The sequence below is a fragment of the Astyanax mexicanus genome, chromosome 1 (assembly GCF_023375975.1).
Source record: "Astyanax mexicanus isolate ESR-SI-001 chromosome 1, AstMex3_surface, whole genome shotgun sequence".
NCBI classification, from domain to species: Eukaryota; Metazoa; Chordata; class Actinopteri; order Characiformes; family Acestrorhamphidae; genus Astyanax; species Astyanax mexicanus.
Genome location: NC_064408.1, coordinates 124,615,733 through 124,641,115, shown reverse-complemented (window position 1 = coordinate 124,641,115; position 25,383 = coordinate 124,615,733). Strand labels below are relative to the sequence as shown.

General features: G+C 40.5%; 1 protein-coding gene across 11 annotated transcripts in view; it reads right to left on the bottom strand.

Moving 5' to 3' along the window:
- The window catches only part of LOC125780488 (NACHT, LRR and PYD domains-containing protein 12-like), a 543,312-nt gene that overhangs the window by 242,693 nt on the left and 275,236 nt on the right, over positions 1–25,383 (bottom strand). For 3 of the 11 annotated variants that reach the window (XM_049468299.1, XM_049468298.1, XM_049468306.1), the window contains one exon: positions 292–338. The exons of 6 other annotated variants lie outside the window; for them this stretch is intronic. In XM_049468299.1, the coding sequence (XP_049324256.1) occupies positions 292–338 (47 nt within the window). Of the gene's footprint in view, positions 1–291; positions 339–14,102; positions 14,277–25,383 lie in introns of all 11 variants that reach the window. 2 more of the 11 variants (XM_049468296.1, XM_049468295.1) reach the window with 1 other exon arrangement.

Here is a 25,383-nt window from a genome sequence, read left to right as displayed (position 1 = left end):
TGTGTATGTTTGTTTGTGCATTTGTGTGTGTGTGTCTGTGAGTGTGTGTGTGTGTGTGTATGTTTGTGTGTTTTTGTGAGTGTGTGTTTGTGAGTGTGTTTCTGTGTGTGTGTTTGTGAGTGTGTGTTTGTGAGTGTATGTATGTGTGTGTGTTTATGTGAGTGTTTGTGTGAGTGTGTATGTGTGTTTATGTGAGTGTGTTTGTGTCAATGTGTGTGTATGTTTGTATATGAGTGTGTGTATGTGTGTTTGTGTGTGTATGTTTGTGTGTTTGTGTGTTTGTTAACTTACATTTCTTAAGTCCTGGTTTCATTCTGATTACCCCTCCAGATTCCATTCTACACACACACACACACACACACCCACACACACACACCCACACACACACACAGATACACACCCACACACACACACACACACACACAGAAAGAAAACAGTGTAAACTCATTCTATTCTATTGGCTTCATCCCAATTTCTTTTTTTTCTAATTATTCCGAGTTTTTGATATTTGTGACATTTAATGTTTAAAATAATTTAATTTTAATATGAGACACAGATACAGTGGTATGACGAGGTTTGGGCTCCCCTGATAATTTTCATTATTTTCCTTTATAAATCATTAGTTGCTTGGATCATCGATTTCAGGTAAACATATCATATAGATGAACACAGTGATATTTGAGAAGTTAAATGAAGTATATAGGATTTACAGAAAGTGTGATAATTCTTTAAAGGTCTTTAAAGGTCAAAAATCTATATTAAACGTAAAGTTACATTATTTTAATAAAAGGACACCATCGTAAGAAGTGCTTTCAGTAGAAAAAAATCAAAACACAGGACCCAGCACTACTGAGTTTTTTAAAAAAGAGTGGAGAAAATGTAAATATACAACAGAATATACAGTACATGCCAATACATAACAATAGTAGTAATAATAATGATAATAATAATAATAATATTTATTATAGTAATAACAATAAAAATAACCACAAAATCTGTTATATTATTTTAAAGTGGACATGAATCAGTTTGTACAAGTTTAAATATAATGTAATTTATTTTGGGGGGAATTTTTTATACAAAATGTTTACACACTAAATTATAATAAAATTATAGCATTGGTGATGTCACGAGGTTGGTTGGTTGAAGAGTCCAGGTACATAGCTAGCGGTCACGGTTAAGGAAAAGAGCTTGTTGTTTGTCGAGATTATGGATGAAGACGAATCTGAACGGGGTTTTGATCAGATTCCTAGAAACCCGAAGGCTTATGTGTTCGAGCCGGTGAGGAGACGAGACAGATTAACGCTACAAACTCCTGAAGGGTGTGATTGGAGATAACCACACCTTCACACTCTTATTCTTAAATGTTTTATACATTTATATATACAGTTATTATTTTTACTGTTCACTTAGTAATTCACTTAACAACCTTATGATCTTTACTCTCTTTTTAACTGTCACTATGACACAAGGCTTTGGAGGTTGTTTGTACTTTTTCAGGAATCAGGAAGGTCAGAGTGTTTTCATCAACAGTGAGAGCTGTGAGGAGAACGTGACCCTGAGTGGCAGAGAAGCTTCACTGATGTTCTGCTGTTCTGGGACCAGGGCATATGAACTAGGAGACAACAAGCTATCTGACTGAAGTGCTGGGAACCTCTCCTCAGATAGTCAGCGCATGCCTGTTCTACACGCCGTAAAGTCGCACACAGGCCAGAAGATCTTTCCATCCTCTCTTTTCCTCCGTTTCATCTTCTCACAGACTTTAGGACACTTAAGGACTGTCTGCTGTGTTCATGAAGGACACAGTGCTGAACAACATCATGATAAGAACTTGTTGCTCAGACAGGCTGGAGCTGATCACGTTATTGGAACTGGACAACAAGCTGTTAACTGGACTCTGCTGACGTAATCATATTGATAAGTTCTGTTCAATCACATGTCATTTGCATAAATGTATAACTGCTTGGATGAAGTCTGAGGGGTTCTCTCTCCCTCGACTGGCTTTAGTTTCTCTCTCTTTCTGGGTTGTGAATGTGTTGATCTATCGAGATTTTATTACACTATGTGTTGACTCGTTGATGTACTTTTACTCTTTCTAATATATATTTATTAATTTGTGTTCCTTTTATATATATCTGTAATGCTGAAACTATTTTTCCAGTAAACTTTAATATATTTTAAATTCTAAGCTCTGACTCATTGGTCATCATTTCATGTTCTGGGATTTCTCACATCCGAGTTTTATCTAAGTCACGCTGTGGTAAATTACCCTACACTCCGATTTATACAGAGGGGCAGCAGCGGTTCCCGTACAGGTGGAGAGGGTGGGTAACACTAACTTTACCTGGTGCAGATGCGTCACTGCACTGCCGTGCCGACTGCAACCGAGTGGATTTGCTGTCAGGAGGCTAACGTTCTTCACCCTATAAAATTTTACTACACCCAGTTTTACTACACCCAGGGGCAATACAAAAGTGGCCCCCTTTGCATCTATTTTCGGTTAGGCTTTTATTATCCATTGAGGAACTAGCGTTCGAGAACCAACCTCATGACGTCACTTTCAGCGCTGGGACAAGATGGCGCTACACTTAATTAAAAAATGACATTTAGATTGCTTATTATTTTAATCAGTTTATCTGACAACTGTTAAACTTATAATATTTGTTAGAGTGAAAATACATCTTGTGAATTATACTAAATACTTGAAGTGTTTCATGTCCACTTTAAATATTAGGTGATAACATCAGTTTTTTGTCATGTGTGTATTTGTCATATGTATACAATTCTGAAATTGCATGCATATTTTTTTTCTAACAGCAGTAAATGTAATGTGGAGTGAAATGTTTAGGTTGTAAAGTCACCTGTGGTTGGATTTAACTAATAATAAACAGAAGTACAGAAATGTATGTTGTTTTTTGTGATTTACTGTAATTCCGCAAATGTTGTTCTAAGTCACTATAGGGTGCGCTTTGATTAATTTTAGCGAATGCCCCCTCCATATCAAACCTGCTCCTACGCCTTTGATCTTTATTTAAATTTGTTTGGTTAGCTCATTGACCCTCGACCTACATACACACAGGTGAATCCAATTATAAGAAAGGGTTAAGGAGACAATTTTAAGTTTTGCACAGACCAGCTCCAAAGACCAACAACATTTGCTGCAGATGGTGTTGTGCATGTAGCTGTAATATTTTTGCTCTTATAAATATTGTTGTATATATACATATATGTTTTTATTTTACATAAATAAAAGCTTTTATTAAAAAATGTGGGTTTTAGGCTCTTTTTTCTGTTAAAAGTTTGTTATAGGGGGTTCCCATTTATCAGTTGTAGTGGGGCACTAATTAGCATGACACCACACCTGAAAGCCTCCTGTTTTCCCGGGCAATTCACAGTCACATGGTGACCGCTGAACTGGTAAGATGCCCATTATGATATTTGTGATATTGACATATGTTGTAATATCTTCACGGTTGGTTTTGTTTAATTTATCTATCCATTACTCATTGTGTTTAATCTAAAACGGTACCTGGTTAGTTAAATAAAATTAAGCAATTCCAGCAATACATGAGAAGTCTGACTGTTCATTGTGGTGTGGCTGTCCCTTGACTGTATGAACACGTTTACATAAAACTGGTCTCCCACATGGGTTACAGGTGACCCAGGATAGCCCTTTAGGTTCAAGGGGTACCCCTCGTAATGTTCTAGTGATGCCAACATGTTCAGCTCCCAGGGATAATTACAGTGAAGTGATCCAGCAGTTGTGTGAGTAAATATGGGAACTTGGGGGCCAGATTATTAAAGACCATTGCAAGTCAAATATTAGCCAATAAAAGCCAAGTTACTGCTGCCCTGTTAGCACCACTCTGTACTAGAGAGACTGAAATCCCCAAAAATTCACTTGACCTCTCAAAGATAACTTTTATTGTTTGGTCAGACATATAAAGGAACCTCCAATGTTCAGAGGTGATGATAATGAAAATGACACTGTTCAGGAGTGGATAGATATCATGGAGCTATATCTAACCAAAGGTAGTTGCCCTGACACAGAAAGAGCAAACATAATTCTAATTTAAGTCATCTTTTGGCTAGGGTTAAGAACATAGTAAAGTTAAGAATTAAGAGCAGCTCTGCCTTTAACACAGAGTTCTGAGAAAACATATGATGTGTTAAAACGTTACTTTAGTGATGGTCCTGTGTCGTCTTTGCCACTCGCCAATTTCTATGCCACACAGCCCAAAGACAAATAGACCCCAGTTTGACCACTGGGTCAGGTTAAACCCCACTGCAGAGTGGGCCTCCAACTATCTACAGTGCCAGATTCCTATAATGTTCATACGAAACTGCAACAACCCCGACCTATACAGTGTCTTCAAGTGTAAACACATGAACAAATGGTCATTTGAGGAAGTTCAGGAGGCCATAGATGAGTATCAGAAGGAGAGTCAGTCATGCAACCCTCTTAGTGTGCTTAAAACTCGTACAGTCCAGGGTACATCAGCTGTAGAAGCTGTTAGTTCTGAAGAAACTAATCAGGAAAAGCACATTATTTTAAATTCAGCACAATTTGTCTTCAGTAACACCCCAAACCCCCATGAAAATGCTGCATCTAGTTCAAATGCTTTAGAGTGAGTTCTCAGCATGTTGGAAGTCACTAGTCAGACCCTCCACAGTCCTGCTCTACCTTATGTGTCACAATTGGGCTTGTGGGGTAGCCAGTCGAGATCACATTCTGTCGTGATAACCGCAGTACAGCAATGTTGCGCTATTGACGAGAAAATCTCAGCGCATGGGCTTAACCGCTGCAACCGTGATATTGCCGTTTTCCAAACACGAGGGCCTCTTGTTTTACACTTAAATGTCTGTGCAAGAGTTAATATAATTTTCCCATCAACGTCTTGTTATCATCCAGGGTGCGACTTTGGGAGCATTTCAGCTTCAAGCCAAATTAAAAAGGAAAGCCAGCCAATTTAGGTTAGGCAACATGCAGAGTGAGTGTAAGAAATGTGGCTGTTACTCAGGGAAAAAACTGCGATATTAATATTAATATTAAAAGGGACTTATTATATTATCAATTATCTACTTTTTTTTTTTTTTTCCATTTTCTCCCCAATTTACACGGCCAATTACCCAACCCACCCATTAGGACTCCCCCTATCACTAGTAATGCCCCAACACACCAGGAGGGTGAAGACTAACACATGCCTCCTCCAATACATGTGAAGCCAGCCACCGCTTCTGTTCGAGCTGCTGCTGATGCAGCATTGCCGAGTAGCCAGCACACTCGGAGGAAAGCGCAGCGACACGGTTCTGATACATCAGCTCACAGACGCCCTGTGCTGCAGACATCACCGTATGAGTGACGTGGGAAGAGAGCACCATCTACCCACCCGGAGGGAGCAGGTCCAATTGTTCTCCCTCTGAGCACCGGCAGCTTGATGGCAAAGCTGCATGAGCGGGGGTTCCAATTATCTACATTTATAACCTGATGCTTATTACTACTCTATTGTTATAGTTAAATAATACACTGTCTAGCTTTTGCGAGGCGTCACTACCCCTAGCCTCACCTGTATCGTGCTTAATTGGTATAGTAATTTCTTTAAAACCAGTTACAAAGAAAATATAAGGTAACAGCTCTGCTGCGTCTCGTGGTGGGGGGTGCCAAAGACTAGGCTATAGCGGTATCTAAGCTTTCACGGCAAAATCTGGAGACTGTATTATTCAACTGTAACAATACAGTATTAATAAGCAGCACATTATAAATATAAATAACTGATAATAATTACAGCAGCCCTGTAACAGCTCCTGATTTTCTTAAACTGGCCGCCCAAACAGTGAGCCTTCTTTTCCTATTTAATATTACAATTTAATCTTGAAGTCAGCTATTTTTATATTTACATTGCTCTGGTGTACTTTCAGTGTCACTTTAGTCTCCAGGCAAATTCTCATTTGAGATTGTGATGTGCTCTTCATCACGCAGTGTGCTGAGATCAGAGGGGGAGTATAATTTTAGCAGGTGTAAAATTGTCAAATACCAGGTTTTCAGATGTGAACTTGCTCATCTCCCCAGATTTCACTATTAAGCTGTGTTTAACATATTCTCCTAAAAATGATCATTATGGCTGAAAGGCGTTCAGAGTTATTTAGTTCTGCAACACCCGTCTTTCTTTCGTTATATACAACTAAACTAGCCCTGCAAGAGTCTTTGCTTGGCTTTATATCTTGCTGTGTTCTGAGTGAAATATAAATATAAAGTAGAGACGGACTGATCAGTGTTTTTGGGGTTGGCCGATCGCCGATACCCATCTTGGGCGGGGCCAAATGCCACATTCATGCCATACAGGTGCCAGGCATGGCTGGTACAGATTTCTCTAATTACATCCACTCCTAAGCAGACACTGGTAATGTACGCTGATAATAAATAAACAGAAGAGCGTTACTGACCAAAATAAACGCTTTTCAGGAGAGATACAAGTTATAACACCAGAATTTTTATATTTATATGCCAATACCGCAGGAATGTCTATCCCAACATCAGCCACCTCACAGCCTGTTCTTCAGAGTCAGCTTACTGCTTAAAATAGCTCATATTTACTGTTAATATATAATTAATAATATATTATTTTAATAAGATAAACAGTAATCTAACAATCCAACTAGAGCTTAGATTGGGCAAAAAAAACCCAGCCTGACTCTGCCCGCCCTCATAAACTGTGATTCCGAGCCCAGACCCGATTTAAATTCCACATTTTTTAGTAAGTAATGTTACAGCAATAAAATGGAGCTTTTAACTGATTTCCCAAATAGCTGGAATGAACAAAATCTGTTATAATGATGTTAATAAACAGTACAGCACAGAAGAAGTTTATTTTCTTTTACGAAAATGTGACAGCACTGCGTATTCTCTGCAGTGAGGGATGAGGAAGTGAATCACTTATCTAACCAGCCTGTACTGATTTCTGTGCCCAATAGCCCTTTCAATAACCTCCTTTAATAGTCTTCAGTAGCCTTCAACAATCTTACCTGGCAGCCGCATAGTTATAAACATTCTGAGGTGAGTGGTACACAAACAGCAAAGTGCCTTTAATGTTATCCGAGCGGAGCTGCGGCTTCCTCAGCTCGTCCAGTATAGACTGACACAGAGTGGAGGAGCGTCATGAAGGAGCGTCATGAAGGAAAGTCGGATTCTACCAGGGAGTCAAAATTCGGCACACCTGTTATTTAAATGATTATTTAAATTAAAACATTTATGTTTTCATTCAAGCCTTCCACTCAGCTCAGAGGGCCACTTTAAATGACTGATTCACACTGATATCCAGCAGTTTTGAATACTTTTTTGTCCTGAGGAGCGCTACATTAATCTACACACTTATCTCTTCTGAAAACAGTTTATTTGGGTGAGCACAGCACGTTTGAAGCCTGTTAGCCCATAAAAAAAAAAATAAATATATATATATATATATATATATATATATATATATATATATATATATATATATATATATATATATATATTACATTAGCTACAGTGTTCAAGTGAAAAAAAAACGTGAAAAAAAATGTTTATATATAAAAAAGCATTTATATAGTTCTACCACAACAGTTTCTGAGGGGAGTGCCATCCTCATGGAGCCACTAAGGTCTCAAGACCATAAGATAATCATCATAGTTGGGAGGGTTGTAGCTTCAATGAATGCAGATAGGTGAGACCCAGTCAAGACACAGGACTTATGTGATAGGCCAGTAATATTTAAGAGAAACTCAAGAGTGGCTAATTTATTTTCCTGGCCCTTGAGGTGACTTTTGACTTTAACCTCCATCAGCCATTCTGTAGTGATGTGAAGGTGTTACATCAAAAGCAGACTAAGTGCTACCAAATTCCAGTCTCCATGATAGGGTAAACAAACTTGGGTTAGGTGATGTCTTGATGTTGAATAGTTTATTGTCGACGTACTGGAAGGAATGGTCGTTAGAGCTACATGAAAAGGTATTTTGAAAGAACACACTAGATAGCGGCAAAGCCAATGACTACCATAAGCTCATAAGCTACGATAGCTCAACGATCAAACCACAAAAGATGCTCACCCACTGCCACACCAGGCTGACTGTCTTGCTTTTGCTTGCAAGTCTCTTAATCTTGCTCATCGATTGGTCACAGTAAACTAACTGTTCTGTCGCTGGAGGAACTTCAAGATAAACAGCAAGGTGATTCTGTTACATAACACATGAAGTAGAAAGCCAAGGTGAGAGAGGACAAAGGAGACATTTAAGAAAACCCTCAAACAGTGGGACAAGTTAAAGATGTTAGATGGGATATTGCACCATGTCTGCAAAGAGCATTTGTCTGGAAAGAAATGCCATCAGTATGTTGTTCCAGCTTTACTGCTAGACATGGTATTGCAGGGTGTCCATGATGATGCTGGTCACCAAGGACCAAGGGTGTCAAAAGTATCCACATTCATTACTCAAGTAGAAGTATAGATACTGGGGTTCAAACATACTTTTTTAGAAGTTGAGGTATCAACTCAAACCTTTATTAGTCTAAAAGTACTTCTTTTAAAACTACTTAAAGTATAAAAGTAAAAGTAATATAAAGGGAAAAAACTTAGAACTCAGAAGCCTAGGCCGCACTATAGGGGCCTATAGTGCACTAAACCCCCAATGACTAGTTAAACTGAAAAAAAAGTCTTCACAGGGATGTTATGAAAATCTTTTACAGACAGACTCACACAGACAGCATCATACCTGTCCTTAATACATGCTTTACCAACCAGCTGTAGACTGTAGCTTTGCACAATGAACTTACAAATATTGCATATAGCAATAATATACAGTATAATGTCTTACTCGACAGTCCATGGATTACAAAACAAAACAAACAAACAAACAAAAAACAAAAACACAGTATGTGTATGCTAACAGAAAAAATGTAAAAAAACCGGACACCATTTTGTAAAAAAAAATTCTGTTTTTAGTTGTAGGTTTGCAGTTATTTCTTCCATTAAATACAACTCCTTAACCCTTTCCTTCCATTGTTGTATTGAGGGGGGCTGTGGCTTTAGCCAGGAGATTGTATTAAATTAATCTCTTTCCTCAAAAATCTACACAAAATACCCCATTATGACCATGTGAAAAAAGTTTTCTTGAGAGTTCTGAAAATGTATTAAAAATAAAAAACTAAGAAGAAATAAGTATTCACAGCCTTCGCCATGAAGCTCAAAATTGAGCTCAGGTGCATCCTGTTTCCACTGATCATCCTTAAAATGTTTCTACAGCTTAAATGGAGTCCACCTGTGGTAAATCCAGTTGATTGGACATGATATGAAGAGACACACCCCTGTCTATATAAGGTCCCACAGTTGACTGCATGTCAGAGCGCAAAAAACAAGCATGAAGTCAAAGGAATTGTCTGTAGTCCTCCGAGACAAAATTGTCTCGAGGCACAAATCTGGGGAAGGATACAGAAAAAAAATTGCTGCTCCCAATGAGCACAGTGGCCTCCATCATTTGTTAATGGAAGAAGTTTGGAACCACAAGGACTCTTCCTGGAGCTGGCCGGCCGTCTAAATTGAGCGATGGGGGGAGAAGGGCCTTGGTCAGGGCGGTGACCAAGAACCCGATGGTCACTCTGTCAGAGCTCCAGCGTTCCTCAGTGGAAAGAGGAGAACCTTGCAGAAGGACAACCATCTCTGCAGCAAAAGGCCTGTATGGTAGAGTGGCCAGGCGAAAGCCACTCCTTAGTAAAAGGCACAAGGCAGCCCGTCAGGAATTTGCCAAAAGGCACCTGAAGGACTCTCAGACCATGAGAAACAAAATTCTTTGGTCTGATGAGACAAAGATTGAACTCTTTGCTGTGAATGCCAGGCGTCATGTTTGGAGGAAACCAGGCACTGCTCATCACGAGGCCAATACCATATGGGGATGTTTTTCAGCAGCAGGGACTGGCAGACTAGTCAGGATAGAGGGAAAGATGAATGCAGCAATGTACAGAGACATCCTGGATGAAAACCTGCTCCAGAGTGCTCTTGACTGGGGCGACGGTTCATTTTTCAGCAGGACAACGATCCGAAGCACACAGCCAAGATCTCAAAGGAGTGGCTTCAGGACCACTCTGTGTGTCCCAGACTTGAATCTGATTGAACATCTCTGGAGAGATCTGAAAATGGCTGTGCACAGATGTCTCCCATCCAACCTGATGGAGCTTCAGAGGTATTGCAAAGAAGAATGGGCAAACTGCCTAAAGAGAGGTGTGCCAAGCTTGTGGCATCATATTCAAAAAGACTTGAGGCTATAGTTGCTGCCAAGGGTGGTTCTATAAAGTATTAAGCAAAGGCTGTGAATACTTATGTAAATATGATTTCTTTGTTTTTATATTTTAACACATTTTCAAAACTCTCAAGAAAACTTTTTTCACATGGTCATATTGGGGTATTTTGTGTAGAATTTTGAGGAAAGAGATTAATTTAATACAATTTGGAATAAGGCTGCAACGTAATAAAATGTGGAAAAAGTGAGGCGCTGTGAATACTTTCCGGATGCACTGTAAAGTACCAGTCAAACATTTGGACTCATTTAATTCTCTTTTTGTCTTTATTTGTTGCAGATAATATTTAAGCTATCAAATCTATGGTATATGAATTTACAGAGTTCTGCAGTAAGCAAAGCAGAAAAATAGGACTCTCTGCTCAGTAACAGTGTCGGGTTACATCCGACAGTGTCGGGTTACCCCTCCCCGCACCTGATTGATCGACAGAGCTGATTCACATGTCTTTCTTCAAAGATTCTGCATTAGTAAGCTGTAAACCCAGCCAAACCTTTAAATAAGGCGTTACAATCGATATTATAATTTTTTATGCCTCAAATTTCTTAAACGTAAATGAGGATTTGGCAAATGGATTGATGGATTTACTCATGGAGCGATTTTGAAGCAGCAGGGAGAGGTAAGCACTGGTGGGGGCTGGGTGTGTGTGAGTGTTGACCTCTAGAAACCCTGGGGGATTAATTACACAAGCTGCTGTAAAACTGCATAATACAGCCTAACGCACTTTTTTGGATCTAATTCAGGAACCGTACAGTGAAATGGTTTGCAGTTCCGTATTACATGTCTGCATTGGATCAAATATGGACGTACGAAAAACGCAAATATGCAAATTATAAATCATATTTTTAATAGAAAAAATTGCATATTTCGTAAATGTTTATTTTCTAAAAGGAAATACAGCTAAATGGGCAAGACAACTGAAAGGCAGAGATTCTAAGACTTAATATACTGCATATTAGGTGTCTGTATTGAGCCTATAATTATTCATAAACACAGACAGATATTAATTATGACATTTCATGAGGGCCAGGGCGCCTTAAGACAATAAAGTAGAAGCTTTTGCTTTTGATGCCAGTGTTGCCTACTGTCTTAGCCAGCTTGGAACCTAGAATGGTTCTTTAAGGATGACCCAAACTCACGCGTAGCTAAAGGTGGGTAATCCAGGTCCAGAAATTAAAAATCCATCCCAGGGATTAGGTTGAATTAGCACCAGAGCCAGCCAGGCAATTGGAGTGAAATCCTGGGATGGATTTTTACTTTTTGAACCTAGATTACCCACCTCTACACCTAAACTCATAAAACGAAAAGCTCACAAATTTTCAAGTAGCTTGCAACTATGGCACAGATTCTTCTGTGTGTATAGATTCCTGGAGCACATTCACTCAGATTAAGGTTCAAATTTTGAGAACCACCTGATTCAAGAGTTACTGCAGATTATTGGGGTAAAAAAGGCAAGAACTACAAGCTATCATCCCATGGGTTATGGCAATGTTGAGTAATTCAACTGCAAGCTGGGCAACATGATTAGAGCTAGTGCTGGACGATATGGCCAAAATTTATATCACAATATATTCCTTAATTTCGGTCGATGTGATATCATTTTGATATCGATATAAATACTTTGAAGCCCTCCGAAAAACTGCTAAACATCGCTGCAATGGAAATCTGTACCTACCACTGTCTGAAAATTGTATTTAAGTCTTTGATGCCTCCTCTCACAAAAACTATATAATACTTTAAATATACAGTACTGTTCAAATGTTTTAGGTGGGAATTTCAGTAAAGAAAAAGTGTCTTATCTGGGAGGTAAGGAGACCTATTGTATTCAGCTCGAACTGATGGCAATACAAAACGTCTGTCTGTAAAAGATTCTGTAAAAAAATACATATCGATATAGGCCAAAAATAATATCACCGTTATTGAAACATTTCTTATTGCGATAATTACCGATACCAAAATTTTGTCCAGGCTTAATTAGAGCCGTAAACTCGAGGGACAAGCAAAATTGGCTCCAAATGCTGCAGACTTTTTACACTTACACTAGACCATTTACACTTAATTGCACAGCTCATGAGTCAAAATGTAAAAAATAAAAAGGACAAATTGTATGTTGCAAATTCAAAAGAGAAAAAATAGCAAATATATATTTTTAAATATACTTAGTTACTTTATTATTCTTTGCCGTTATTAGAAAGCTATTTCAGTTTGGATTTAGACAGTCTTTGTTTTTATTTTTGTTTCTTTGTGAATTTTCAAAGCTCCATTTTTTTGCTTCTGAGTTCGACACAGTTTTCACAGGTGGGTGGGGCTTAGAAGAAAACATTCCCCTTGAATCTCCAGGTCAGCTGGTTTTGGACTGACTGCTGGTACCCTGAACCCTTGTCTGAGACTGACCACGCCATTTTCAAGCATTCAAGCGTTTTAAGCATTCTTACATTTTTATGTTAATAAAAATGTATTTTAAACATAGACATTCTCAGACCTAGTCTCTTGTTAGTTTTTTTTTTAAATATGCCCATTTACGTGTTTGAGTTCTCTCAGTCCTGCTCATCAGATGATTTCATGACGGCTCCAGATTGTTGTGACCAAGCCATATTGGAAAATGCCTCCACACAGATTTGTGTACAAACACCTTTCACTAGTGCAGGGTAGTTAAGTTAATTCACTTGGCTATTTGAATTACTGTTTTAATTAATACACATTTCGAGATGTTTACACATATAAAATCCCATTTATCAAATTTTTCAGATTTTCATATTTTCCTTAACTGAAAAATATGGAGGTTGTTTTTATACCATGTTCAATATCAGAACTACATGTAAGATTGAGGGGAGCTGCTTGCTAACTTTCAACAGGTTGTGCACAACCAGACCAATAACACATAATCCTCCACTTTTACCAACACCCACAAACACACACATCAGAACAGTTGTTCATACCTGACCGTGTAGCCTGGATCTTCTAGTCTAGCAGACAACAGCTGTTGTCCTGATTCTCCTAGGTGGTTGAAGGTCAGGTCCAGTTCCTTCAGGTGGGAGGGATTTGAACTTAGAGCTGCAGCCAAAGAAGAACAGCCTTTCTCTGAGACCATACAACCAGATAATCTGCACAGAAAGAGTGAAATCAGAGAGGCAAGTTGAGAGAAAGGAAAATTATATCACATTGCATTTAGAATTCAGACAGCAGAAAGTAAGTTTAAATAACTATATATTTTTATGTTTATCATTTGATACTACAGCAAACTGTAAATTCTATAAGCACATTAAATGCTCTTTAGATTACACATTCAGAGAAAAATGTATTAAAAGCTTCAGCAATACCACCACTCACACATAGTATTATGACTGTGTTACGAAAGTCTACATGGTCCAGTGACCACTGAAGAAAGCTAATAACTGCACTGTGGTGGTCGTCTGTGTATTGACCGTTGAGGAACAGGGTGGAAGAAGAATGTTAAAGTATAGACAGAAACAAAACAGATGCTAAAATCTGTTATTATAGACCTATAAGATGCTGCTATATGCTTAGTAGAGATTTTAAAAGATCAAAATGCATCTAGAAAGGAGTTGTTGCGGTATTGTTCTTGTCTGGTGTATAGAGTTTAAGAGTTTGTATACGGTGGGAAATTTAAATGAAAAGAATTAAAGAAACCAACAAAGTCCAACAATGTCTTCATGTCTTCCAACACTTTCATAAAGCAGTAGTACTGCTTTATGAAAGTGTGATGTTAATCTATTTACTCATATTTATCCTTTAGTAATGAATTGAGAGAGGTACTAACCTGAGAATCTGCAGTTCACAGTGTGAACCCTTCAGTCCAGGAGAGAGCAGCTCCACTCCTGAATCCTGAAGGTCGTTGTTACTGAGGTCCAGCTCTTTCAGGCAGGAACTTTCCAGGTTTACAACTGATGCCAGATTTTCACATGCCTTTACCCCAAGATTACACATAGCTAGCCTGGAGAGTGAGGGTAAACAAAGTGATTACAGTAAAGTCAAAGTGGGCTTTTAATGGAGTACATTTTTCTGAGCATAAAGTGTACTGGTGAGATCACTGTCAGCTAGTATGCAAGCGTAGTCTGTAGCCATTTAACACAATTCCTCTTATTTAGTACTTATTGTTACTTCATGGTCATAAGGAAGAACCACTTACAGAAATTAACAAATTAAATTTGGTTATGTGTTTTTTTTTCAAGATAGAGTCAGGGTAATTAAAAAAAAAACATACCATATAGGAAAAAATGGAACCAGTACACTTACTACTAGTTTAATTCAGTGATGAATTACAGTTGGTACTGACCTAAGTGTACCATCAATTTCCCATGCCAGTGATGGTAGTACACTGTTCAAGTGACTAACATACAGTGGGTTCCAAAGTATTCATAACTCTTGAACCTTTTCACATTCAGTTACCTGACAACAAACTTTTTCATTGAGATTTTAAGTGATAGACCAATACAAAGTAGTACATATTTGTAAAAAGCAACAATGTCATGGTCAGAACAGAATAGCAGACAAGCGCAGATACTGATAAAAACAATATATGTTTATTATAGGAATAAACAGATGTAATCAGGGTCGATACAGAAACAAGGGTGATCACCCGTAGACAGAGCAATGAAGACAAAACCATACCATAAACAAGAGACAGTCCAGAGTTCATACACAAGCAATCCAGTATCAGAGGTAATCCAAGAGGCGGTGGTGAAGGCACAGTCCAGGTCATACACAAACAATCCAATATCAAAGGCAGAGGCAAGAATCGGCGTCGAGAAAACAAAAAGCAAGGTCATACACAAAGTAAACTGAGACAAGAGATAAGTAACGCTTTGTACGAGGAGAACCTACAATACACGGCGTGGTAGTCTGTTTGGCGTGCACCTTTATAGTGCCAGTAATCAGTATTCGGGACTTCCTGGTGGAAGCAGGTGAGGTGTCACGTGATCAGGTGAATGCGTGATGTCAGCGGTTGGTGCATTCTGGGTAGTGTAGTTGTTAACCTGAGAACCTCCGTTAGAGCTTGGTGTGGAAGGGACAGAGGAGCTAACAGCACCAGACGTGACAGTACCTCCCCCCAAGGGAGTCGGAACGGAGCCGGAACGGGGACGACCACGACGACGTCCACCCGATGGGCAGGGAGTACCGGCGGGAGGACCAGGCGTAGCCTCAGAGGTGACGGGCAGGCGGGGGTTGCGAGACTGGGAACCCCTACGTACCGGAGCCGAAGAAGAGAGTGAGCACTTGGGACGCCCACGGGGTCTAGGAGCAGGCTTACTAGGGTGACGGGCATGAAATTCAGCCAGTAGAGCAGGATCCAGCACGTCACCGGCGGCAACTCAGCAACGCTCCTCAGGGCCGTAACCCTCCCAGTCTATGAGGTACTGGAGCACACCGCCACGCCTGCGTGAATCCAACACCTCTCGAACCGCATAGGTAGACGAATCCTCCCCCTCCACTGCCGCGGGCGGCACGTCATCAGGAACACCCTCAGCAAGCGGACCTGGGACAAGAGGCTTGAGCAGAGATACATGGAACGAGTTATGCACTCTGTACTGAGCTGGCAACTCAATCTTATAAGTTACCTCGTTAACCTGAGACAAAACCTTAAAAGGGCCAATATACTTAGGCAACAGTTTCCTACAGGCCCCCTCAAACCTCAAGTCCCGGGTCGACAACCACACCCTGTCTCCGGGCTGGTATTGGGGGGTGGTACCACGGTGTCTGTCGGACTGCTCCTTATATTTCCGTAAGACCTCCGAGATTTGCTGATGCGTCTCCTCCCACACCTGCTCACTCCGCTTCATCCAGTCGTCAACAGCGGGGATCTCAGTGGACGACACTGTCTACGGAGCTAACGGAGGCTGGTAACCCAGAATGCACTGGAAAGGAGTGAGACCAGACGTGGAGTTAATCAGAGAATTCTGAGCTATTTCAGCCCAAATTAAATACTGTGACCATTCAGAAGCATGCTTGAAACAGTACAATCTTAAAAACTTTCCGAACTCTTGGTTAACTCTCTCACATTGACCATTACTAGTGGGGTGAAACCCAGAAGTGAGACTCACGTGTACACCCAAATGTTCAAAAAACGATTTCCATACCCGAGAAGTAAATTGAGGACCTCTATCTGACAAAATGTCCTCCGGGACCCCATAATGTCTGAAAATGTGTGTGTATATAGCTTGGGCGGTCTGAAGAGCAGTAGGAAGCGCAGGAAAAGGGATAAACTTAACTCCCCTAGAAAATCTGTCTACAACAGTAAGGACAGTAGTGTAACCTTCAGATTCAGGTAAATCTGTAACAAAGTCTACAGCAATATGTGACCATGGTCGTTCAGGAACAGGCAGAGGACATAGCTTACCGGCTGGAAGGGTTTTGGGTGTTTTGCATTGTGCGCAGACTGAACATGAAACTACGAAAGTCTGAACGTCAGCTCGCATGGTTTCCCACCAATACCGAGCTGAGATTAGTTGTAGCGTGCGTGTAACACCTGGATGACCGGAAGTAAGGGCAGCATGTGCCCAGCCAATGAGCTGATCGCGAAACTGCTCAGGTACATAAATCTTGTGAGGAGGGCAACCCTCCGGAGGTTGTGTGTTAGCTTGACTCTGCTGAATGAGGTCATCAAGTTCCCATCTAATAGCTGCTACTTTAACAGTGGGTGGCAGAATGTGTTCGGGTTCGGAAGCGTGGCATGTGTCGTCTGGAGAACTAAAAACACGGGATAAGGCATCAGCCTTAGTATTACGGTTGCCTGGACGAAACGAGATCGAAAAATTGAATCGGGAGAAAAACAGTGACCAACGAGCTTGACGGGGGTTTAGACGTTTAGCAGTACGGAGATACTCTAGGTTCTTGTGATCAGTAAGTACGGTGAATGGATGTGCAGCACCTTCCAGCCAATGACGCCACTCCTCTAGAGCTAGTTTTACAGCCAGCAGCTCTCTATCCCCTATCCCATAATTACGCTCCGCTGGTGACATTTTCTTAGAGAAGAAAGCTACGGGATGTAATTTGGGCGGTGAACCGCTGCGTTGGGAGAGAACTGCTCCAATACCAGTATTGGAAGCATCGACTTCCACAACAAAGGGTAGATCAGGATTAGGATGTGTGAGAATGGGGGCAGAAACAAAGGCGGCTTTTAACGCTTGGAAAGCTTCGTCAGCTTCAGGGGACCACTTAAGAATTTTGGTAGCATTCTTAGTCAGCGCTGTAAGGGGGGCAGCTATGGTGCTGAAGTTGCGTATGAAACGCCTGTAAAAATTCGCGAATCCTAAAAAACGTTGGAGGTCCTTGATAGATTGGGGAACAGGCCAACTAGTAACGGCGTCTACCTTCGAGTCATCCATAAGAACTTCCTGGGAGCCGAGAAATGCGACTCTCTGAAGGTGGAACTTGCATTTCTCGGCTTTAGCATAAAGGTTGTTCTCCAACAGCTTTTGGAGAACTGAGCGAACGTGCTTAACGTGTGATTCGAGATCGGGGGAATAGATCAAAATGTCGTCTATAAAAAGAGTTACGTATTTCCCAATCATGTCCCTGAATACGTCATTCATAAATGACTGAAAAACGGCGGGGGCGTTAGCGAGACCATAGCTCATAACCTGATACTCATAGTGGCCATTAGTAGTGGTAAACGCTGTTTTCCACTCGTCCCCCTCCCTAATGCGGATCAGATTATACGCACTGCGGAGATCGAGTTTGGTGAAGTAAGAGGCTGTGCGTAGTTGCTCGAGTGCACTAGGGATGAGAGGCAATGGGTAGGCAAATTTCTTAGTTATAGCATTTAACCCTCTATAATCTATACAAGGTCTCAGTCCCCCGTCCTTTTTCTTCACAAAGAAGAACCCAGAACCGACAGGGGACTTTGACGGCCGAATGAAACCTTGAGCCAACGCTTTGGTAACGTAATCATTCATAGCTTTTTCCTCATCTAAAGTAAGGGGGTAGATTCTAGCTTTGGGTAGATTCTAGCTTTTCTAGCACTAGGTCGATAGCACAATCATAAGAACGATGCGGAGGTAACTTAGTAGCATTCTCTTTGCTAAACACCTAAAAAATCAGAATATTCAGCGGGTATATCAATGGGATCAGAAACCTCAGGACTTTCAACAGAAGTAGACTGAATGATTAGACTATCCAAAGCTAAACAGTGTTCATGACAGTGAGCAGACCAAACCGTGATATCCCCTTCGCGCCAGGAGACAGTGGGATCGTGAGTCTTCAGCCATGGCATGCCCAGGATAACTGGATGCTCCGTGCAGGGAAGCACGAAAAGTGGCAGTTCCTCGAAATGAAGAGCGCTGGCTTGCAGGGTGATGGGTAATGTCTGTAGCGTGACCGGTTTGGAGCGAACCGTCTTCCCGTCAACAGCATGGATGGACAGGGGGCATAGAAGTTCACGGGTGGGCACTTTATGCTCCTTAACCAGGTCCAGACTGATGAAGTTCCCTTCCGACCCAGAATCTACAAGCGCTGAGACAGAGAGCAAACCATCAGGCAAAACAATATTCACTGGTAGAGAAAAACATTTAGAACGAAGGATTGTGTCATGCTTACGTACCACGTACGCACTCCACGCGCTGTCCCAGGGCTGGAGCATTCACGGGTCGGGTCAGGAGACCACACTCAGCCTTGAAATGCCCGGCCTCCCCACAATAAAGGCATAGGCGAAGCCGGATTCGACGCTGTCGCTCCTCTGGAGTTAGCCGGGTTTTCCGGATGTCCATGGGCTCTGGGGCAGGCGGCGCAGCTTTCTCTGGTGTGGGAGCGTGGGGCAGAGCGCGGGGCAGAGACGCAGGAGTGTTTTAAGTGCGAGGACTGGTCTTGGGTCGGCGCGAGAGAAGTTGATCCAACCGGATCGACAGTGAAATGAGCTGATCCAGGGTCAGAGAATCATCTCTGCAGGCTAATTCCCTCTGTACATCTGGATTAAGTCCGCATCTAAACACGTTGATCAAAGCAGCGTTATTCCACCTACTACCAGCTGCGAGAGTGCGAAACTCCAAAGCGTAGGAAGCCACCGGCTTCTGACCTTGCTTAAGAGCCAGCAAAAGTTCTCCATTAGACTGTCCATACCGCGAATGATCAAAAACTGAGCGGAAAGTAGCCAAAAAGTCAGTGTAACTAGCCCCAGAAAGGTCTTCCCAAATAGCTGTAGCCCACTCGAGTGCCTTACCAGAAAGCCGGGAGATAATAAAACCGATCTTAGCTTTATCGGTTGTAGGCGGTGAATTACTGAAAAACACGGAGCATTGTAAAAGAAAACCGCTGCATTTTTCCGGATCCCCATCAAACAACTCCGGTTTAGAGACAGAAAATCCAGGCACAGAAGAGTTAGCGTTGGGCATACTGGGGGCAGCTAAAGGGCTAGGACTAGGCTCAGTTACGCCTCTGAGGTGAGCTAGCAGCTCAGCTAGTTGTTGCTGCTGCGTGGTTTGCTGGCGGGCTAGCTCAGAAACAGCTTGGGTCACACCAGCGAGCGTTTGCTGGTGCTGACCGAGTAGCCTCCCTTGGTTGGCTAGACCAGATTTAATAGCCTCAGTATCCGCTATCTGATTTAGTTCGGCCGCGTATTCTGTCATGGTCAGAACAGAATAGCAGACAAGCGCAGATACTGATAAAAACAATATATGTTTATTATAGAAATAAACAGATGTAATCAGGGTCGATACAGAAACAAGGGTGATCACCCGTAGACAGAGCAATGAAGACAAAACCATACCATAAACGAGAGACAGTCCAGAGTTCATACACAAGCAATCCAGTATCAGAGGTAATCCAAGAGGCGGTGGTGAAAGCACAGTCCAGGTCATACACAAACAATCCAATATCAAAGGCAGAGGCAAGAATCGGCGTTGAGAAAACAAAAAGCAAGGTCATACACAAAGTAAACTGAGACAAGAGATAAGTAACGCTTTGTACGAGGAGAACCTACAATACGCGGCGTGGTAGTCTGTTTGGCGTGCACCTTTATAGTGCCAGTAATCAGTATTCGGGACTTCCTGGTGGAAGCAGGTGAGGTGTCACGTGATCAGGTGAATGCGTGATGTCAGCGGTTGGTGCATTCTGGGTAGTGTAGTTGTTAACCTGAGAACCTCCGTTAGAGCTTGGTGTGGAAGGGACAGAGGAGCTAACAGCACCAGACGTGACAAACAAACACTTTATATGGTTTTAAAATTTGTATTAAATAAAAATATCACAGTGAACGCAGCTTGGCCATTCAGTCTTTCTTGGTCTTTTTGGTTTTCTTTCTTTTAATACGAGTGAGTTTTTCCTTGCCACTGTTGTTGCTGCCCTTCTCCATAGTGTAAAATGTGTGTGGTACTCATTAACCAGGGTCAAGTTATATTTATCATAGAAAGTGCGGTGTTGACCATTAAGTAATGAAATGAGCCTGAGAATGTGCAGTTTACAGTGAGAATTCTTCAGTCCAGCAGAGAGCAGCTCACTTCCTGAATCCTGCAGGTAATGCGCTCTTTGCACAACTACTTCCGCATTCTCATCAGTGCTGCTCGAGCGTTGCCTGTTTGGATTTTCTAATACACTCGCTATGGCAGTATTTTCAGCTGGTGTTTACAAGAGCTTCTAAAAATTAACCTCAACGTCGAGGAGACCAGTAAAGCCTACCACTAGAAAACTAGAGAAAGGCTTTAAACTATATGCATCTTCATACCTACACAACTACGAAGATTTTTTTCTTATATTTTACGTTAGCCCACACAGCTCAGCATTAGCTAGTATAGCTAACTAGCTTGCTAGGTGCATTACTGATAGTTGTTAGTTTCTTCTGTTATCAAATGGAAGTCTAATAAAATGCTAGTAATAATAATAATTCTAACTATAATGATCATTATAAAAATAATTATACAAATGCTAGCTATAATAATAATAATAATAATAATAATAATAATAATAATAATAATAATAATAATAATAATGAAAATAATATCTAGCTATAATAATAATAATAATAATAATAATAATAATAATAGTAAAAATAATAATATCTAGCAATAATAATAATAGTAAAAATAATATCTAGCAATAATAATAATAATAATAATAAAAAAAATAATAATAATAATAGTAAAAATAATAATATCTAGCTATAATAATAATAATAATAAAAATAATAATGCTAGCTATAATAATAGTAAAAAATAAGAATACAAATGCTAGCTATAATAATAATAATAATGCTAGCTATAATAATAATAATAATAATGATAATAATATCTAGCTATAATAATAATAAAAATGCCAGCTATAATAATAATAATAATAATATCTAGCTATAATTATAATAATAAAAATGCCAGCTATAATAATAATATCTAGCTATAATAATAATAATGCTAGCTATAATAATAAAAATGCTAGCTATAATAATAATAATAATAATGCTAGCTATAATAATAATAATAATGATAATAATATCTAGCTATAATAATAATAATAAAAATGCCAGCTATAATAATAATAATAATATCTAGCTATAATTATAATAATAAAAATGCCAGCTATAATAATAATATCTAGCTATAATAATAAAAATGCTAGCTATAATAATAAAAATGCTAGCTATAATAATAATAATACTAGCTATAATAATGATAATAATAATATCTAGCTATAATAATAATAATAATAATACTAATGCCAGCTATAATAATAATAATAATAATAATAATAATAATAATAATAATATCTAACTATAATAAAAATGCTAGGTGGTGGATCATTCAGGCAAGTACCTTTAGCTGATCTCCTATCCCAAACACGTGGAGCCTGGGTGCTGTCACGTTAATTATTCCATATTACAATTATTCCAAGCAGTGGCACTGCATGCTTTGCCAGTCGTCTCCAAGCTTCTGACGTTTTTGGTTTAACCAGGTAGTCTGGTATTAAATGTTTGCTACAGACCTTTCATACAGCGAAATGGTAAAGTGGTGCCGACTGATGTTCATTAGCCGCTGTTTATTAAATCACTCTGAGCAGGGAAGCTATGAAAGCCTAAAGCTTCCATAAAACTTAGTCGACGCCGTGCAAAAAGGAACACAGCAGTGCTTAAAACGGCTTGAAAACTTCACGCTGGATACTCATTTTGACCTCTCGCTAGTAAAAAATGTACGTTTTGCCTATACAGGCGAATGTAAACAATACAACCGGAAACGTCCGAGCCGTATTATTTGAAAACGGAAATGCGTCAGAGCCGTGAGTGCAAGGAGCCCATTGTATCTGAGGTCCATCTGTTTTAGGGTGGAGCTTCCGATGTTTAAAACTGATCCCAGATTTTTAAGATTACATCTAGCTAGTCTGCAGAGTGGCAACAAAATAAAAAAAGGAGGGATGTTAAGTACAATAGTGAATTACAGGTGTATATATACAGCTGACTCAGGAGCACAGTCCTCATCTCCTTCTATAGATGTGTGGTGGAGAGCGTTGTGTGCTCCAGCATCTATGTGTGGCATCGAAGCTGCTCTGCTGCAGACAGCAAAGCTCTGCAGAGGGTGGTGAAGCTGCACAGAAGATTGTTGGAGTCAGCTTCCCCAGCACCATGGATATCTACACCTCCAGATGCAGGAAAAGAGCCACCTGCATCAGGAAGCATCCCACCCACCCAGCACACGCACTTTTTGTCCCGCTCCCCTCAGGCCAGAAGCTGCGGAGCATCACGTGCAAAACAACCAGACTCAGAAACAGCTTCATTCCAGAAGCTGTAAGACTCTTAAACTCCACCTAAACGGGGTTCCGGTTACGTCACCAGCTAGATGGCGGCTTAAGAACTTGTCTCCCGACTAAAAGAGCGAAAAAACGCCCCAGAACTTGAAAGTTACTATTAAAAAGTGGATATTACCTTTGCATGGAAGACGGGGCAGGAATGGCGACTAGGCTTAAGGGTAAAAAATTTACCCAATATCCAGAAAAACGTGAGGACGAAGCCGAGCCTGGCGATAGCACTTCTCTTGCTAATGCTACAGGCCAAGATGGTGGACGAGCAGAAGAAACGGCAGAAGGAGCTAATCTGGAGCTGATTCTTAGAGAAATACGGGATTTTCGACAAGACTGCAGATCCCAGCTCAAATCCATTAAAGGAGAGATTTCAAAAGTGAATTCTAGGATGGATGAGGCAGAAACACGAATCTTACAGAACGAAGAAAGAGTACAAGTCACGGAGGATGTCCTGGCTGAGATGCTAAAACTTCAGGCGCAGCTACAGGGGAGGCTAATGGACCAGGAGAGCCGTTCAAGACGTGAAAACGTGAGGATATATGGCGTTCCAGAAGGAGTAGAGGGGGACGCAGACTCTGTGATTACTTTTGTTGAAAAGTTGCTCAGAGAGAACCTCGAAATACCACCCTCCACTGATATTCAGCTTGAGCGAGCTCACAGCGCTCTGGGTCCGCGACCCCCCCCGGGGGCTCCGCCGAGATCACTGGTGGCCAGATTTCTTAGCTATAGAACGAAGGAAAACATCCTAAAACTGGCATGGCAAAGGAGAGGCTTTGTGTGGAACAACAGCAAAATAAGTCTGGATCATGACTACGCATCCGGAATTCTCATCAAACGACGAGAATTCGCAGAAGCACGACTAGCTCTGAAAGATAACAACATAAAGTTTCGGACTCTGTATCCAGCAAAGCTGAAGGTATTCTATGACGAAGGGACAGTAATCTACGAGTCAGTGGAGGAGGCGACACGAGACATGGCAAACCGGGGACTATCTGTAACTGTGATCTCTCAGCCTGACAAGCTTCTGGACCAGGTTCGGCGTTTGACCTGGCACCCAAGCAGACCACCGTACAGACGGCCGGTCGCGATAAGGGAGCTGCTGGCTTTAAAGAAAAATTTAGTGCCTTTAAGCGCTAGGCACTAGCGAGGTGACAAGACCAGAACAATCTCTTCAATCAGGTACCAGGGTTTAGTTATGAAAAACGAACAAACGCCAGGAGAAAATGCATCCTAGTATATTAAAGTGAACTAATTTAGTCGGGATTGATAGGAGATGCCAGTAAAGGCAAAACATGGAGGGCCCTCTTAAAAGGACAAAAAGTAGAGGTTATCCCTCTAGATCTGTTGACTTTTACAAGGTTTGCATTAAGACCTCATTCTCTGAACTACCAAAGTCATTTTCATTTGTTCTTTGCTTAAAATTGTTTTACTTATTTCTAGTGAAATTGCAATTTTTCTTATTGCGAAGGGGATTTTCCAACTATGTTACAGAGGAAACTGGAGGAGGTCGGTCTATGTATGTACATTTATCTGTATTTGCTTATTTTCGATACAAAGGGGAATGCAAACAAATAATGTTATAAAAATTATTTCTTTCAATGTCAATGGGGTCCTAAATCCAGTTAAGAGACGTAAAATTTTGTCCAAATTGAAAAAAGATAAAGCACACATTGCGTTACTTCAGGAAACGCATCTAAACAAAGCAGAGCATGTTAAGCTGAAGTCAATGGGTTTTAAGCATTTGTATTTTTCCTCATATAAGGCAGGACATAGAAGAGGAGTAGCAATTTTGGTGTCAAATGCACTGTCATATGAACATATATCAGATGTTACAGATGAGGATGGACGGTTTGTAATGGTTACAGGCAAAATAGAGGGATCAGTAATAACACTTTTAAATGTGTACGCTCCTCCAGGAAGTGATTGGAGTTTTTTCAAAAGGTTATTTGATTTGATGGCTAGTTCCCAGGGTACACTGATTTGTGGGGGGGATTTAAATATTCGTCTGAATCCAAATCTAGATTCTTCTGGAGTAAGCATTCAACAAAACTCTACATGTAAGAAAATAAATATGATAATGAAAGAATTAGGATTGATAGATATATGGAGAGAAACATATCCATCTAGTAGAGATTATACACATTATTCTTCACCACACTCAACATACTCAAGAATAGAGTATTTTCTTCTGTTTAGTCGGGATAAGTACAAGGTTAGGGATTGCGATATTGGTACAATAGATTTGTCTGATCATGCCCCGGTTTATTTATCATTAATCTTGGATAGGAAACATAGATCAACATTATGGAAGCTGAACTCAACTATTTTAA